The sequence below is a fragment of the Carettochelys insculpta genome, chromosome 1 (genome assembly GCF_033958435.1).
Source record: "Carettochelys insculpta isolate YL-2023 chromosome 1, ASM3395843v1, whole genome shotgun sequence".
Classification (NCBI taxonomy): Eukaryota; Metazoa; Chordata; order Testudines; family Carettochelyidae; genus Carettochelys; species Carettochelys insculpta.
In genome coordinates this window covers 240,009,792-240,024,238 of record NC_134137.1, presented here as the reverse complement: position 1 = coordinate 240,024,238, position 14,447 = coordinate 240,009,792, and the positions used below count along the sequence as shown (strand labels likewise).

At 43.4% G+C, this 14,447-nt stretch overlaps 1 protein-coding gene across 2 annotated transcripts in view; it reads left to right on the top strand.

The window, feature by feature from the left end:
- VWF (von Willebrand factor) overlaps positions 1-14,447 on the top strand; it is a 233,766-nt gene that overhangs the window by 101,633 nt on the left and 117,686 nt on the right. For both annotated transcript variants that reach the window (XM_075003060.1, XM_075003070.1), the window contains 2 exons: positions 7,159-7,297; positions 8,901-9,035. In XM_075003060.1, coding sequence (XP_074859161.1) covers positions 7,159-7,297; positions 8,901-9,035 — 274 coding nt within the window. The remainder of the gene's footprint in view (positions 1-7,158; positions 7,298-8,900; positions 9,036-14,447) is intronic.

The window sequence follows — 14,447 nt, the reverse complement described above, 5'->3', positions numbered from 1 at the left end:
ATGTTAGTCTGGATCTGCAAAAGCAAGGAGGGGTCCTGTGGCACCTTATAGACTAACAGAAATGTATGAACATAAGTTTTCATGGGCAAAGACCCACTTCTTCAGATCAGGGATGGTGCTTGGCCCTGCCAAGGGGACTGGACTGAATGACATCCCAAGGTCCAATCCACTTTTATGAGATGTCTCTCCACATATTATTAATAAATTTGTTAGCCTCTAAGGTGCTACATGACTGCTTGTTGTTTATGATCCATAGGGCAGCTTTGGGAAGCTGTTGTAACTTAGGTCTCTGGGAGTATTATACTGGGGGCTCTGTCCTGCTTTTAGTAGAGTGTGGGAGAGGGAGGGTGCAAAGCATAGAAAGTACAGCATAGGATTTTGCCCCAGTAGTTATTCATTTTCTTAAAGGATCCTGTAGAAGATCCCAAAAGTGATTTGTTTATGTACCACCTCCTTTAAAAATAGTTATGAGCCATCAATCCATCTCAGAAAGCTCACGTGGGGTGCACACACCACAGTTTGGGGAATGCTGCATAGGATACAGTGGTGATAGATTTGCTATTTCGTCAGTCACTCCTCTCCAGTGTGGCACTGTTGGAATTATGCAGTAACTTAATCGGGCTGTGTCTGGGTCTAAGGCAGCTGGGCAGAAGTAAGACCTCCTCTCAACCCCTTGTAGATCTCCTCTTATGGAGTTCAGACACAACAAGGAGAGCAAGGATCAAATGTAGCTCACAGGGAGTTAGACAAATCAAATATCAGGCCAGGATTCTCATCCTGAGTAGGTGTATTTATGCCTGGAGGAATCACCTCATCTCCTTTTTGCTTTGCTGGATATCACTAGGTTTGAGTGAAAAATGTGCATCAAATAATTTACACAGAGCATTCCAATTTGCTCTCTTGCTCTCAGAATATCCAGGAGCAGATTATCATGATTTTTGCAAACATACCTATTGGTAGAATTGACCAGACAAATGATTTGTCAGGGTTTTGTTTTGTTTTATTAAAGTCTGGATTGATCTCAATCTGATCAGTGAGGCTATTTGATATACAGTATTTGAAATCTAAACTGCGTTGGCTAGTTGAGATGGGTCACAAACTGAAAGGCTATGTTGAATAGTAACAAAGAAGGAGCCATGCTAGTCTATACACTATCAAAACAAAAAGCAGTCAAGTAGCACTTTAAAGACTAGCAAAATAATTTATTAGGTGAGTTTTTGTGGGACAGACCCACTTCTCCCACGAAAGCTCACCTAATAAATTATTTTGCTAGTCTTTAAAGTGCTGCTTGACTGCTTTTTGTTTTGAAAGGTTATGTTTTCAGTTGCTGACTAGAAGGTTGCAACTGTCTAGGTCAGGCAGAAACACCAAAGAAACCAGTGGTGCTTTGAATCTCTCCAAGGCTACGTCTACACGTGCAGCCAACATCGAAATAGTCTATTTCGATGAATAACGTCTACACGTCCTCCAGGGCCAGCAACGTCGATGTTCAACTTCGACGTTGCTCAGCCCAACATCAAAATAGGCACAGCGAGGGAACGTCTACACATCAAAGTAGCACACATCGAAATAGGGATGCCAGGCACAGCTGCAGACAGGGTCACAGGGCGGACTCAACAGCCAGCCGCTCCCTTAAAGGGCCCCTCCCAGACACAGTTGCACTAAACAACACAAGATCCACAGAGCTGACAACTGGTTGCAGACCCTGTGCCTGCAGCATAGATCCCCAGCTGCCGCAGCAGCAGCCAGAAGCCCTGGGCTAAGGGCTGCTGCCCACGGTGACCATAGAGCCCCGCAGTGGCTGGAGAGAGAGCATCTCTCAACCCCCCAGCTGATGGCCGCCATGGAGGACCCAGCAATTTCGACGTTGCGGGACGCGGATCGTCTACACAGTCCCTACTTCGACGTTGAACGTCGAAGTAGGGCGCTATTCCTATCTCCTCATGAGGTTAGCGACTTCGACGTCTCACCGCCTAACGTCGAAGTTAACTTCGAAATAGCACCCGACGCGTGTAGACGCGACGGGCGCTATTTCGAAGTTGGTGCCGCTACTTCGAAGTAGCGTGCACGTGTAGACGCAGCTCAAGAGAGGGAATATTTTAGGGCCTGCTCCAAAACCCAATGAAACAGATGGAAATTCTTATTAACTCCGGAGGGCTATAGATTGGGCCCATAGAGAGGGAGCAGATACTGGCATTACAGACTTTGAGAAAATGTAAAACTTTCCTCCTCCTTGGCTATATAAGCCTTACCCAAGTCATCATTCCTAGATAAATTAGGCGACTGTAAGATTTCTTTTGGCTGGTTAAGTGTTTAAATGTCACTTTCTGTCATCACACTCGTACAAAATTACTGCATGGGTAATGTGCCACCTGTTTTGGGCCAAAAGAGCAATGGGACCAGGGGAAGTTGGCTGCTCAGAATGGCTACGTCTACACTAGCACACTATGTTGAAATAGCCTATTTCGAAGTAAGGACATCGAAATAGGCTACTTCGACGTGTATCGTCTACACGTCCTCCAGGGCTGGTGCTGTTGACATTCCACATCGAAGTAGCAATGGGGAACATCGAAAGGAGCAGCCCCGAAAGGAAATGTGGAGCATCCACACACACAAGCACTCCCCGTTGAAATAAGGGGCCAGCAAAACCCCAAGCCGCTCCCTTAAAGGGCCCCTCCCAGACACACTAGATCTGTACAGTACGAGATCCACAGAGCCGACAACTGGTTGCAGACCCTGTGCATGCAGCTTAGACCCCCAGCTGCAGTGGCAGCAGCCAGAAGCCCTGGACTATGGACTGCTGCACGCAGTGACCATAGAGCCCGGCAGGGGCTGGACAGAGCGTCTCTCAACCCCTGAGCTGATGGCCGCCATGGAGGACCCCCCTATTTCAAAGTAGCAGGACACAGATCATCTACACATGCCCTACTTCGGCGTTGAACGTCAAAGTAGGGCGCTATTCCCATCTTCGGATGGGAATAGTGATTTTGACATCTCACCGCCTAATGTCGATTTCAACATTGAAATAGCACACGGCGTATGTAGACGCGACACATACTATTTCGACATTGTGCCGGCCACTTCGAAGTAGCTGGCTAGTGTAGACGCACCCAATACGTTTAGCAGGTTGGTTGGTTTTGAAACAAGGTGAGCACAAAGCAGTTTCTTTGGAAGGGAGGTAGGACAGGGCAGTCTGCAGAACTCCAGGGTTTCCAGGACAGTTGATATGGGCAGCCATGTGTCACATACTTCTGTACCAGCTACCTTCTGGTCACACAGGTTGCTTATGCACATCAACTGTATGCACCTCAGGAGCCTTTAATGTTTTGCCAGGTGTGGCTGAGGTTAGTTTTAAAAAGGTATTTAACACACTGCACCGTGTAGTGGTTGAGACTTCACTGCTCACAAAACAAAAAAAGCAGTCTTGTAGAACCTTAAGGCTAACAATATTATTTATTAGCTGATGAGCTTTTGCGGGACAGACTCACTTCATATCTGGAGAATCCTGATAACTGAGATGAAGAAAATTTAGAAGAAAGATAGGAAAAAATTGGAAAAAAAACTTATGAATCATCTAGATTGGGCAGAAAGGGGGAAGAAAAACTGTTCTCCTTGTAATGTATAAGGTAATTGATATCTTTTAAGTCTCAGGTGATCAGTATCAAATGTGAGAATATATTCCAATTCAGATGTCTCCCTTTGTAATCTGGTGTTAAAGTCTCTTAGTTTTAGAATGCACGTGACTGAGTCTTGGCTACAATGACCTGCTGAACTGAAATGCTCACTTACAGGTTCATGTATGTTCAGATTTCTAATGTCTGATTTGTGTCCATGCATTCTTTGGCAAAGTGATTATCTGGTTTGTCCAATGTACATGGCAGAGGAGCAATGCTGGAACATGACATATTTCACATTAGTGGAAGTGCAGTAGTATGAACCCCTGATCATATAACTGATGTGATTAGATCCAGTGATGGTGTCTCCAGAGTAAATATGTGGACAGAGTTGGCAGAGGGGTTTGTTGCCAGGAAAATTCTCCTGCCTTTGATAATCTCAGTGACCACAGGCAGACCACTTAATAGACACATACAGAAACTGTTTTTCTCCCCCCTTCCTTCTGTTCCACCTAGCTGATTCATCAGTTTTTGTTTAATTTTTTTTCTTTCTTTTAAATTGTCTTCATCTCACTTATCGATTATTAGGATTCTTCAGATCTGAAGAAGTGGATCTGCCCATGAAAGCTCATCTAATAAATGATATTGTTAGTCTTTAAGGTGCTACAAGACTGCTTTTTTGTTTTGGGAAGATGCAGGCTAACACGGCCCTTTCTCTGACTGTTCATACAGTTCAGCGTTCTGTTACACCTGGGATGGGTTTTTTTGAGTTGGGGAGGGCAGGATGCAGCATCTCTCCCTATAAACATGCTGCAAGCAGCCCAAACAGGCAGGATTAAAATGCCTGGTGGAGCTGGGAGGGAGACTGCCAGCCCCAGGTGAGAAATTAAAAACCTGAGGTTGTGATGTAAGAGGAAAAGTTAAAGGAAGAACACAGCGGTTAAACAAGAGGAAAAATAACTAATGAGTCTCTGAAGCAATCTAGGAAATTGTTAGAAAAACATTGTTAGAAAACTGAGAAGTTATGCAGGAATGAAATGGAAAGGAAATAAGCTATAATAAAAGCGAAACTAATTAAAGAGGGGAAAAAACTTAGGAAATAATGAGAAAGTATGTAGTGAAAGTAAGAAAGTAGTGAAGTCTGAAAAACAAAATATTCAGACTTTTTCAAGTCTACAAGTGAAGTGATGGGAACAGAGAAATTGTCAGAATGCGAAGGGACTGGAGTGTAGGAATGGAAGAAGCAGTGTGAACCTCACATTAAAGAAAACATGTCTTTAGTTGAGCTAGAAGTTAAAACAGTCAGCAAAAATTGCATAAGTGGATTGCTCAAGATGTAATTAAACATCCTAACAGCTTTTCTTCCACATTTTGGTCTTGTAGAGGCTGACAACTGAGATTCTAAAAAGGAAATGTATAAGAGCAGGTTTTATGTTCTCGTGCATTGTATTTTGTCATACCAAACTCTTATTTCATAATGTAAATTATCTATAAAGTGAGATTAATAAAGATAATAGAGAATATACAATAGGGAATGGTAGGAGTTCACAGTCATTTATGGTGTAAGTCTAAATAGCAGTTTTTATGAAAACAAGTAGCTCTAGTTCACTTGTGATTATTTCCCACTTGACTGATGCCTCCTTTGCTCCAACTTGTTAAAATGAAAGTTAATCTGGCTTCTAGATTGCCTGTGATTCTCTTTATTGCGCTAATTGAGAATATGCCTTCTTTGGGCTTGTTGCACATGTTAGAGGCAGCATTATCTAGAAGTTATATTGTCAGTGTAACCTGTTAAATTTACACTTGTCCTGTAACAGAGATGGACAACAGTATGCCCACCTCCCAGAGAGCAATTCTGTCTTGAGAATTGATTAATCAGAGACCAAAGCAATGAACAAACTCCATTGCCATTCCAGTTCCCTTCCTAAGGACTACTACTGCCTTTATACCAGAGCCTTGAATAGCCCTGAAATTACCACCACCAATGCAGCATGTCTACCCCAAACTGAAAACTTGCTCGAGCATTAAGAAAAATAATTTGGGGGGAAAAATATACTCTAAAACAATATCATCTGGTGATTCCTGCCATAGCAGTTTATATGTATCATAAATCTGATCTCTTTATATCAGTTTTGGATGTGGGGGATGGGTCATCCTAAATTTATTGAAATTACATCTCTATGGTTTCTGTATTACATATATAATATCAACGTGCTTTGTTGAGGATGTAATTCTGCAGGAACCTTAGTGTTTGCTTCCTTGCTCTGGCTCAAACTCAGATAAAAATGGAAGGTAAGTCCTAGTCAAAGATGACCAGAACATGAGCCTTTTCTGATGCACAGGTCTTAGCGCCTTCCTTTGATACAAGACTTAAAGAGCAGACATAATAAAGCAAAACTGAAGTATCCTTCTTCCCCACTTAAAACCAAAGCAAGTATTTTTCCCCTTGTGTCTGCCAATTGCACTAATGAAACCTGGCTATGTCCCTAAATTATTCATTCATATAATTAATTTGTTGCCATTCATGGTTCAGAAAATTACCAGAATTACAGGTTACACCTACCTGGTCTGGCATGGCTGTGACCTGACCAGTCCCCGACAAGAGAATTTGCTGGACCTGGGAGGTACCCTGCCACAGGCCCGCAAACCCCAGCAAGCACCCTGCCTTGCCTTTTCCCACTGGGTTGCTCATCCAGCTGCTGCGAGGGGCAGCTGGACTTCTATTCTGACCACACTGCTGTGGTGGGCTCCAGCTCTGGCCCTGTGCTTCTCCCTGTGGATCTACCAGGAGATTCCAGCCCTGACCCTGCACCGGCCTCAGTCAGGCTGTCGAAGCTGTTGACCCTGGCACCAGCTTCTGCTGTTAGGCTCCCAGGCTTTCTGGTCCAGGAGGATCCAGGGTCTGCTGTACCATAGCTGTTGCCAGAGCAGAGAGTGCCAGTTTTAGGCGGTACAACCTGCTGTATAAAGGGAGAGTTAGGTGAAGAAACCAGAAGACTGGATGCTCTTCTGGAAGATATGCGTTAGCCAAACAAGTCATTAGGCTCAGCACAGGGGTAATGAGGTGAAATTCCACAGACTGTGAGACACTGGAGGTCAGATTAGCTGAACTAATAGTCCCTGGGTATTGAAATCTATGAATCTGTGAAATCTTTTTGTTCAAATTTTCACAAGTGATGAAATGATTTTTGATGCCAACACAAAACACTTTGAAAGGTCCTGATGTTCAGAAAGTCCTGAACGCACCGCTATGAAAAATCAGACCCTTCAAGACACTTCCAGAAGTTGGACACCCAAAATCATTGGTTACTTGTGAAAATCTTAGCCAGTACTGGCCAATTATGCAGAGGTACTGTGGACTGATGACAAGTGTATAATTCACAATAAATGCTTTGTCACTCTGCTTGTTGTGCCTTCTCCTGTTTTAGTTGTCTTTGTATTGTCTCTTCAGGTTTTATGCTCTTTGAGGCATGAACTTTGCTTTTCAAATAGTACCTGGCACTGTATAAATAAATAACTCCCACTCTTCTGTTCTTTCTTGCAGTGTGTGTCGTGATCGAAAGTGGGACTGTACAGATAATATATGTGATGCTACCTGCTCAGTTATTGGTACAGCTCATTACTTGACATACGATGGACTGGAATATATGTTCCCAGGTGACTGTCAATATGTGTTGGTTCAGGTAAGAAATAAGACCATTTTATTATTAGAATGACATGCCAGGTTAAAAAAGCCCTTTGTAACTTTGTTTGATTTTCTTTGTTTATAAAATTTAACATTTAAAGGAGTTACTGTAAAACATTCCTTTCTATGTCGGATATCTAACAGAGAAGAAGAGGATTAAGTGATGGACTAATAATAAAATCCTGGAAATTTTCAAGACCTGTATTCAGATTGCCTCTATTCTAGATGGGTGGGACGTCTTGGAGGATAAAAATAGGATCACTGACATCTTCAAGCCTTCCCATGATTAATCAATACCCATTTCTAGGCTGCTTCTCTCTGCAAACATCCCTTCCTTCATACCTTACTGTCTTTTGCTGGTGTTCCACAAAGTGAATTGCAGGGTCTCCATAAGACTGGTACTCTGTCAGGGCCAGTTCTTGTCTTCAGACCTTGTGGGATCTCAGGCATTCACTAGACTCAATCTCAATATCTCTAGAATTTAAGCAGAATTTGTTCACACTTTCCAGGCTCTAGCTTATGTTGGGCTGATCTGAAACAACTTATTTTTGCATGTGTGTGTAGATGTACATGTCTAAATTTCTGATTGCTTCCACAGATCAGAGACTTATGTATTTAAGTGACCTGAAGAGTTCAGCCACACCTGAAAATAACTGGGTATAAATATGATCCACGCATGAAAATCTGGCCCAATATTAAATAGAATCATTCTTAATAAATGCCTTCTATTGCCATAGTACCGTTCCTAGATGAACTTAAGGTGTTTACAAATATTAGTGAACTAAGCCAGGCATCTCCCTGTGAAATAGGTTGGTGGTGGTGTGCTGATTGTACACATGGAGAAGTGAAGACAAGGAAGGTCTATCCCAAGATCACAGAGCAAACCTGTGGCAGAACCAAAAAATAGGACCACAGCCATCAGTGTCCAAGTATTATGTCTGAAACAAACTAGACCATGTTGCTTGTATTAGCAGAAGTTAATAGCTCTACCATAATGCAGATTTGGCTTCATTTTATTTCCTTAAGTGAATTGTAACATCTTGCTCTTACCTGTGTATTTGAAACTGATCAACACAGCATCCATTGTATATCGCTGAGGTATCACACTTAAAATGCAGCAGAAACCCTTATGCTTAATGGTTCTTTAAGAAAGATCTGTGTAAACATAGCACAATGACACTGTGCGCCTTTGCCTCCTCTGTGCAAATATCAGTGAGAGGGCAAAGTGTATGGGCAATGTGGAGAAACTGGCATGCTTACAAATTTCTGAGCAGCCCCACAATGCATGGAAGTGTTCAGATTTTCAGACCTGCATTCTTCCCCAGTAAAAAACAAGCAGTCCTGTAGCACCTTACAGACTAACACATTTATTTATTGGGAAATGAGCTCTCATGGGTAAGTTGAAGAATCCAATGAAGTGGGTCTTACACATGAAAGCTCATTACCTAATAAAGAAATTTGTTAGTGTTTAAGGTACTATGGGACTGCCTCTTTTTGTGATGTAACAGCCTAACATGGCTACCCCTCTAAGACTGTTTTCCCCCAGTGTTTTTAGATATTTTGTAAATGTCCCTGTTAATGCATATGGTTATCTTTAATAGGATTACTGTGCGGATGACGCTGGAACCTTCCGGATTCTCATTTCAAATGAGGGATGTGGCTTCACTGGAGAAAAGTGCACGAAGAGGATCACCATTCTGTTTGACAATGGGGAGATAGAGCTGTTCAATGAAAATGTATGTTCTACTCTGCTTCTCTTCCTTGGCCCTTTACAAAGGGCCTGCCCATATTTTAGGATGGATATGTAAAATAGGGGATGGACTGTCTCCTGTGCTTATTAGTTGAAGACCCCTGGAACATGCCAGTGACAGTGTGGGGAAATATAAATCCTACATTAATCTAAACACGGTTCTTTGCATGGCTGTAATGCAGGGGTGGAAACTTTTTTTTTTTTTTTGGGTCAGGACCACTGACCTATAGACAGATCAGATGGAGGCGGGGTACAGAAGTGAGAAAAAGCCCTCACTGGTGTGGTCCTTGACAGTATGGGGGCCAGGCATATGGGGTCTGGGTAAGAAGAAGGGTACATGAGCAGGCTGTGGATTGAGGGGAGAGTCTGGGCACCAGTGGGTTCAGGTGGGGGATCTGGGTGGAAGGGGGTGTACAAGAGAGGTGAGGGTCTGGACACGAGGGTGCAGGAGTGAGCTGAGTGTGGGTGGTCTGGGTTGGAGTGGGGTGGAGGATCTGGGCGGGAGGGTGCAGGAAAGGGGTGGGAGTGGAGGTCTAGATGGTGGGGGGCAGGGACTGTCTGGGGCACAGGAGCTGGGTGATGGGAGTGGCACTTACCTTTGCAGCTCCCCCAGATGCACATGGCTCCGTGTCCCCTCCCACCTGCTTCCAGGCACCACCCTCCATTGATCTGATTGGCTGAAACCCAGCCACTCAGAACAGTGGTAGGAAGCCTCAGGGCAGGCTGTCCAGGCTGCTGCTGCTGCTGCTTCCCCAGCTGGGAGAATAGCAGTAACCAGCAGAGGATCCTGGTGCTGCTTCCTCCCCTTGGTTCCCAGTGTGGTCTGGATCCAGACCATAGCTTATCTGATCTAGCTTGTGAAGCTCGGGGCTCAGCACCCTCCACCCTGCTGCGTGACAGATGCAATGGAGGGGGGCCCCAAGACACAGGGTCGAGATCCCAACCATGAGCTGGGGGTTCTCCACCCCTGCTGTAATGGATCTCTTCAAGTCCAGACTTGCAGGTGGCAGCACCTATAAAGAACATTTTTGGTGTGATTCTGTAAATAGCTGTCATGGGCCATCTCATTAAAGGCATTTTGTTGCTGCTCTTCAGTCCTTTGCCAGGGTGTTAAATGGAGCCCTGCTGCTGCTTTTGAGTCTCTTTTTCGAAACTGCTTTACGCACTCTGTGCATGCACCAAAGGTTCTTCATCAGGAAAAACTACATTCCATTGCACAGAAAGCTGTTGTAACCTCAGAGGCACTGAGCCCATGTACTAGGGAGAGTGCAGTCTCTGCTCTACAGCCTTGGCTGAGAGTCAGCTGGCCTTTAGCTCCTGTGGTAGGACACAGGGCTTTAGCCCCTCAGGTTGTAGATCCATTTTCTCCTGCTGATGGCCTTGGTCTGTTGGTGTTACAGGTACACTGTGAATGGTACAGAACAGTGAGAGTGAAAGTACAATTTGTATGTTGTTTGCTCTTTTTATTTTATTTTGCATGAGGGGGAGTACCAAATTGTAGTCCCTGGTCTTTCTACATACTTTATAGTATACGTCTATTCCAAGCATAGCTGTTGCAAGAAATGTCTGTCCCCTGCTTAGCAAAACTGGCTTCATTTTGTCATGTGAGGGGCCAGGCATATAGCAGGAGCTGATGCAAATGTCCACTTCCTTCCCCATGCTAAAACAAATTTCAGATGGAAAATCCAGATGACTCAATGCCTCTTCCTCCCCCTTCCCTACACACTGTCAAAAAATGACCAGGAACCGTTCCCACCTTCCAGCCCACTCTGTGACAGGAAATAACCTTTCCAGAGGGCAGGGTTCAGCTATTTGCCTTGGGCGTAGTAACAGCCAGGAATGTCTCTGTGTTCATACATTACAGATCTCCAGTGAGTTATAGAGTTTCAATTACCCAAATTTCTGAATTAGTGTATGCTGTCCTGGAATCCAGCACAGAGCTTTGCAGAAATGTTCACAGAAAACATGAAACTACACAATTTGCCTTGTTTGGGGTTTAAAGCACAAAACTGAACCAGCTTTTCACCTGGTTGAAACCTGCAAACTGCTATATTCCAGGTTATTGGGAGTGGCCTACATCAAAGCACTGAGTGCATAAACCAGCACCTTTCTTTTTCAGACCTGGGTATGGTCCATTTAGACACAAGGATGGCCCATGAAGGCAGGATGTTTCAGTTCCCAAAACCATTACTAACTGCAACTGAAGGAAAAAGTAATGAGCTATTTGTGGCACTGAGGTCAGCCACACCAGATAGAATTTGCAGAAGAGCAGAGCAATGTCAATGAGTACCAGAGTTTCAGAAAAGCCTCGCTTTTATTTAGACACTTAGGCATGCAGCAGCAATCACTGTGAACAAAAGGAGGGTGTTGGCTGCTTTTGAAGATCTTTCCCCATAAGTAGTCCATCTCCATTGCAGGTAACCCACACAATGCTGATTAAACACTCAGCCTTAGTTGGGCAAGACATTTTCCCTGTTCCATAAAAAATTTTGACATAGCAAAACATTTTTTCTGTCGTGAACCTGGAAGAAAAATATAAATCACCAAAATTTTTGAAAATGCCAAAATTCTCTCAAATTCAGTTAGTCACAGAAATGTTTCATTCCGAGGTTGACAATTACATATTGTAATTAGCTTAGCTTAAAAAAAAATAGAAAACTGGAGGGCCTGGTACTCCTCACTGTCATGACAGTGAGGCTAGGTTGTGAAAGATCAAATGCTTAGGGATGATCTTCCAGGGCATCATTTCGTGCATGGACAAAACTGCATGTTCTAGGATCAATGTCAAACCCGAAACTCCTTGCAAGCTGCAAGGATTAAGAAATGTCAACAGGAGGAGCACTTCTATCAAAACTCTGCAGTGAAGACAGAAACCAATGTTGACGGCTGCAAAATTGATTTTAAGTACTCAATTGTCATACCTAAAACTGCATAGCAGCCATCAACATTTCCAGTAAGTAGATGTAGCCTAAGGGAGGGCATAGGGAGAATTCTCCTGTCAATCTCCCGCTGGAGGGATGGCCAGAAAAATTGATCTACAGTACATCAACTATGCAAGTGTCGTAGCTGAAATTGTGTATCTGAAATCAACTTTTCCACATAGAGTAGACCTGGTTTCAGAGTCAGCCCTGGGAAGGATTTTCTGGGAATAGTAACCATCAAAGGGGAGAGTGAGCAAAATTAAGCCATAACTAAGATTTTTAGGAGGATCCCTTATCAGAATTATTCCTGTAGCTTGCTGTGGAGATTAAAGATTTGAGAAGTAGAAGAGCCACATTTCTTTGACACTAAAATGCATCCATACTGCATCAGGTGTTTGAAAATGTTGTTTTGAAGCCAGCTTCTAGTTTTAACATTGAAGGACAACAATTGGGGTATTCCTGGAGTCAGCTAAAAGTTTTGTTGTCAGACAGAAGTGGAGAAGATTGTAGATGACTTATCCTCTGCTAGGTATACAAGGGTTTAAGTCAAGTAAATAAGTGAAGTCTAATTTTAAGTGGCTCAAGAACTGTGCAAGGTACCTGGGGGTCAGTGTCCCAGAAGGTGTTAAAAGGCTGCATTAGTTCATTTATATTCCTCTTCTGAAATAACTGCTACCTGCCACTTCTCAGTGGTTTTTGGTCTGCTGGAATAGATCTTCAAATACTAAAGCACAGTAAAAGCTTACTACTTCATGATTTGGGCAAGGACCCTCCATAAATATCATACAGCCGTGATTCAGGTTAATCTTCCAATTTTACTTTGACCAGCTCTGTTCCTTGTCTAAATTTTGAAAGACAAGACTGATTTTGTGATTATATGGAAGAGAAAATACTCAAATGTGAGCAGGAGGAAAAAAAAATCCACAATGTTGAACAGAGGGGGAGATAGGGGATATCCTTTTCCTAAACTGGAGAAAAAAAATTGGAGGAGTCAAGTGCAAATTGTAGTGCATTCGTAAAGAGAAAATAGAAGTAGAACAAACACAAGGCAGACTTCAAATGAAAGGATTTTTTTTTCAGGGCACATCTGCCCTTCTTCACAAATGGATTGCCCCTTCTAGGATCTAGTCATCTAAATGTTGGCACTATCCCTGCTCTCTGAGATTTAGTCTAATCTTGCACAATGTTATGAGAATTCAATGTAAGAAAAGTAGTAGCAGCTGTATATCTGTAAATCCCTAAACTATATAGGGTGCCATCTCTTTGAGTGTAAGTAGGGATTACTCATCATAAGTCTGTAGGTTCAATACAGCTGGTGTTTTGCACTACATATGGCTTCTGTGGTGGAGTTTATTACCTTGAGGTCTTAATTATGTTGAACGCTGATTGTGAGGTAGTGCTGAGAGCTCTCACCTCATTTTCAAGCCCGTGAGAAGCGCAGGTACATGGGACCTAACAGGAGGTTCTCAGCAGACTGTGCTAATAGTGAGTTTCTTTCAGTTCCCTGCAGTCCACCCTATCCCAGTAACAAAAGACTGTATTTTTCCTCTGGCAATACTGCTAAGGAATTTTTAGTTAGGGATCTGATTAGAAAGCCACCAGTTGGCCAGTACTCCTTTAAAGGACAGCCAGTTCCAGCAAGCTGAGGTGCTCTGCAAAGCCATTAGACTGTCTTCAATGCTCCAGATTTAACGTGCAATATTAGCCTACCCTTAACACCTAACTGCCTTATGTTGGTATGTCATGACTGCTGAGAAGTTTGGACCCGTCAGACGTGGGCCGTGAGTTATGTGTGCCAGGCAGGAAGTAGTAGATGGAAGATTCCTGTGCCACTGAGTGGGCCAGAAACTCTTCCTTCAAAGAAAGTTGTAAAGAGGGAAAAATCCCAGTTTCTCAAAGGCTTCCAGTTATCACCACTGCAGAGCCCTTGGTGAGCACAAGCAGCCTATTGTCTTCAGAACTTGTGCAGAACCGGCTAACACTGCATGGGTGGAGTACAGACTAACACAGCTACCTCTCTGTTACAATTGTTTCAAGTAGAGACCATAGCTAGGGCCCCCTGCACCTGCAGGTTTGTCTGTATTGGCTCAGCCACCCAGGAAGAGGGTCAGGAAGCAAAGCAATATAGAGAGACGATTTAAAACTCAGGCCATCTCACATTTTCACTCTTTATAAGGCAAGCACCGTGCAGCTCAAACTTCATGAGCTTACCTGTTTAAGGAGGCAGAAAAAAGACCAGAAAATGTGATTCCAAAAGGGTAATCTGAGTTAATAAAAATTTCACTCAAGGAGAAGCATGCAGAATGGTTTAGAATTGGAGGTACTGAAGCGATCTCCTCGAATGGCACTCTGGCACAGAGAATTGCTGTCAATTACCTTTTCACCTTGATCTCCATTCAGGTTTCTATGGGGCCCGGTGGAGGCAAAGGAGGGCCTGCCTTAGATTTGTTCTTTTTAATTGGCTTCAGTTACAATTA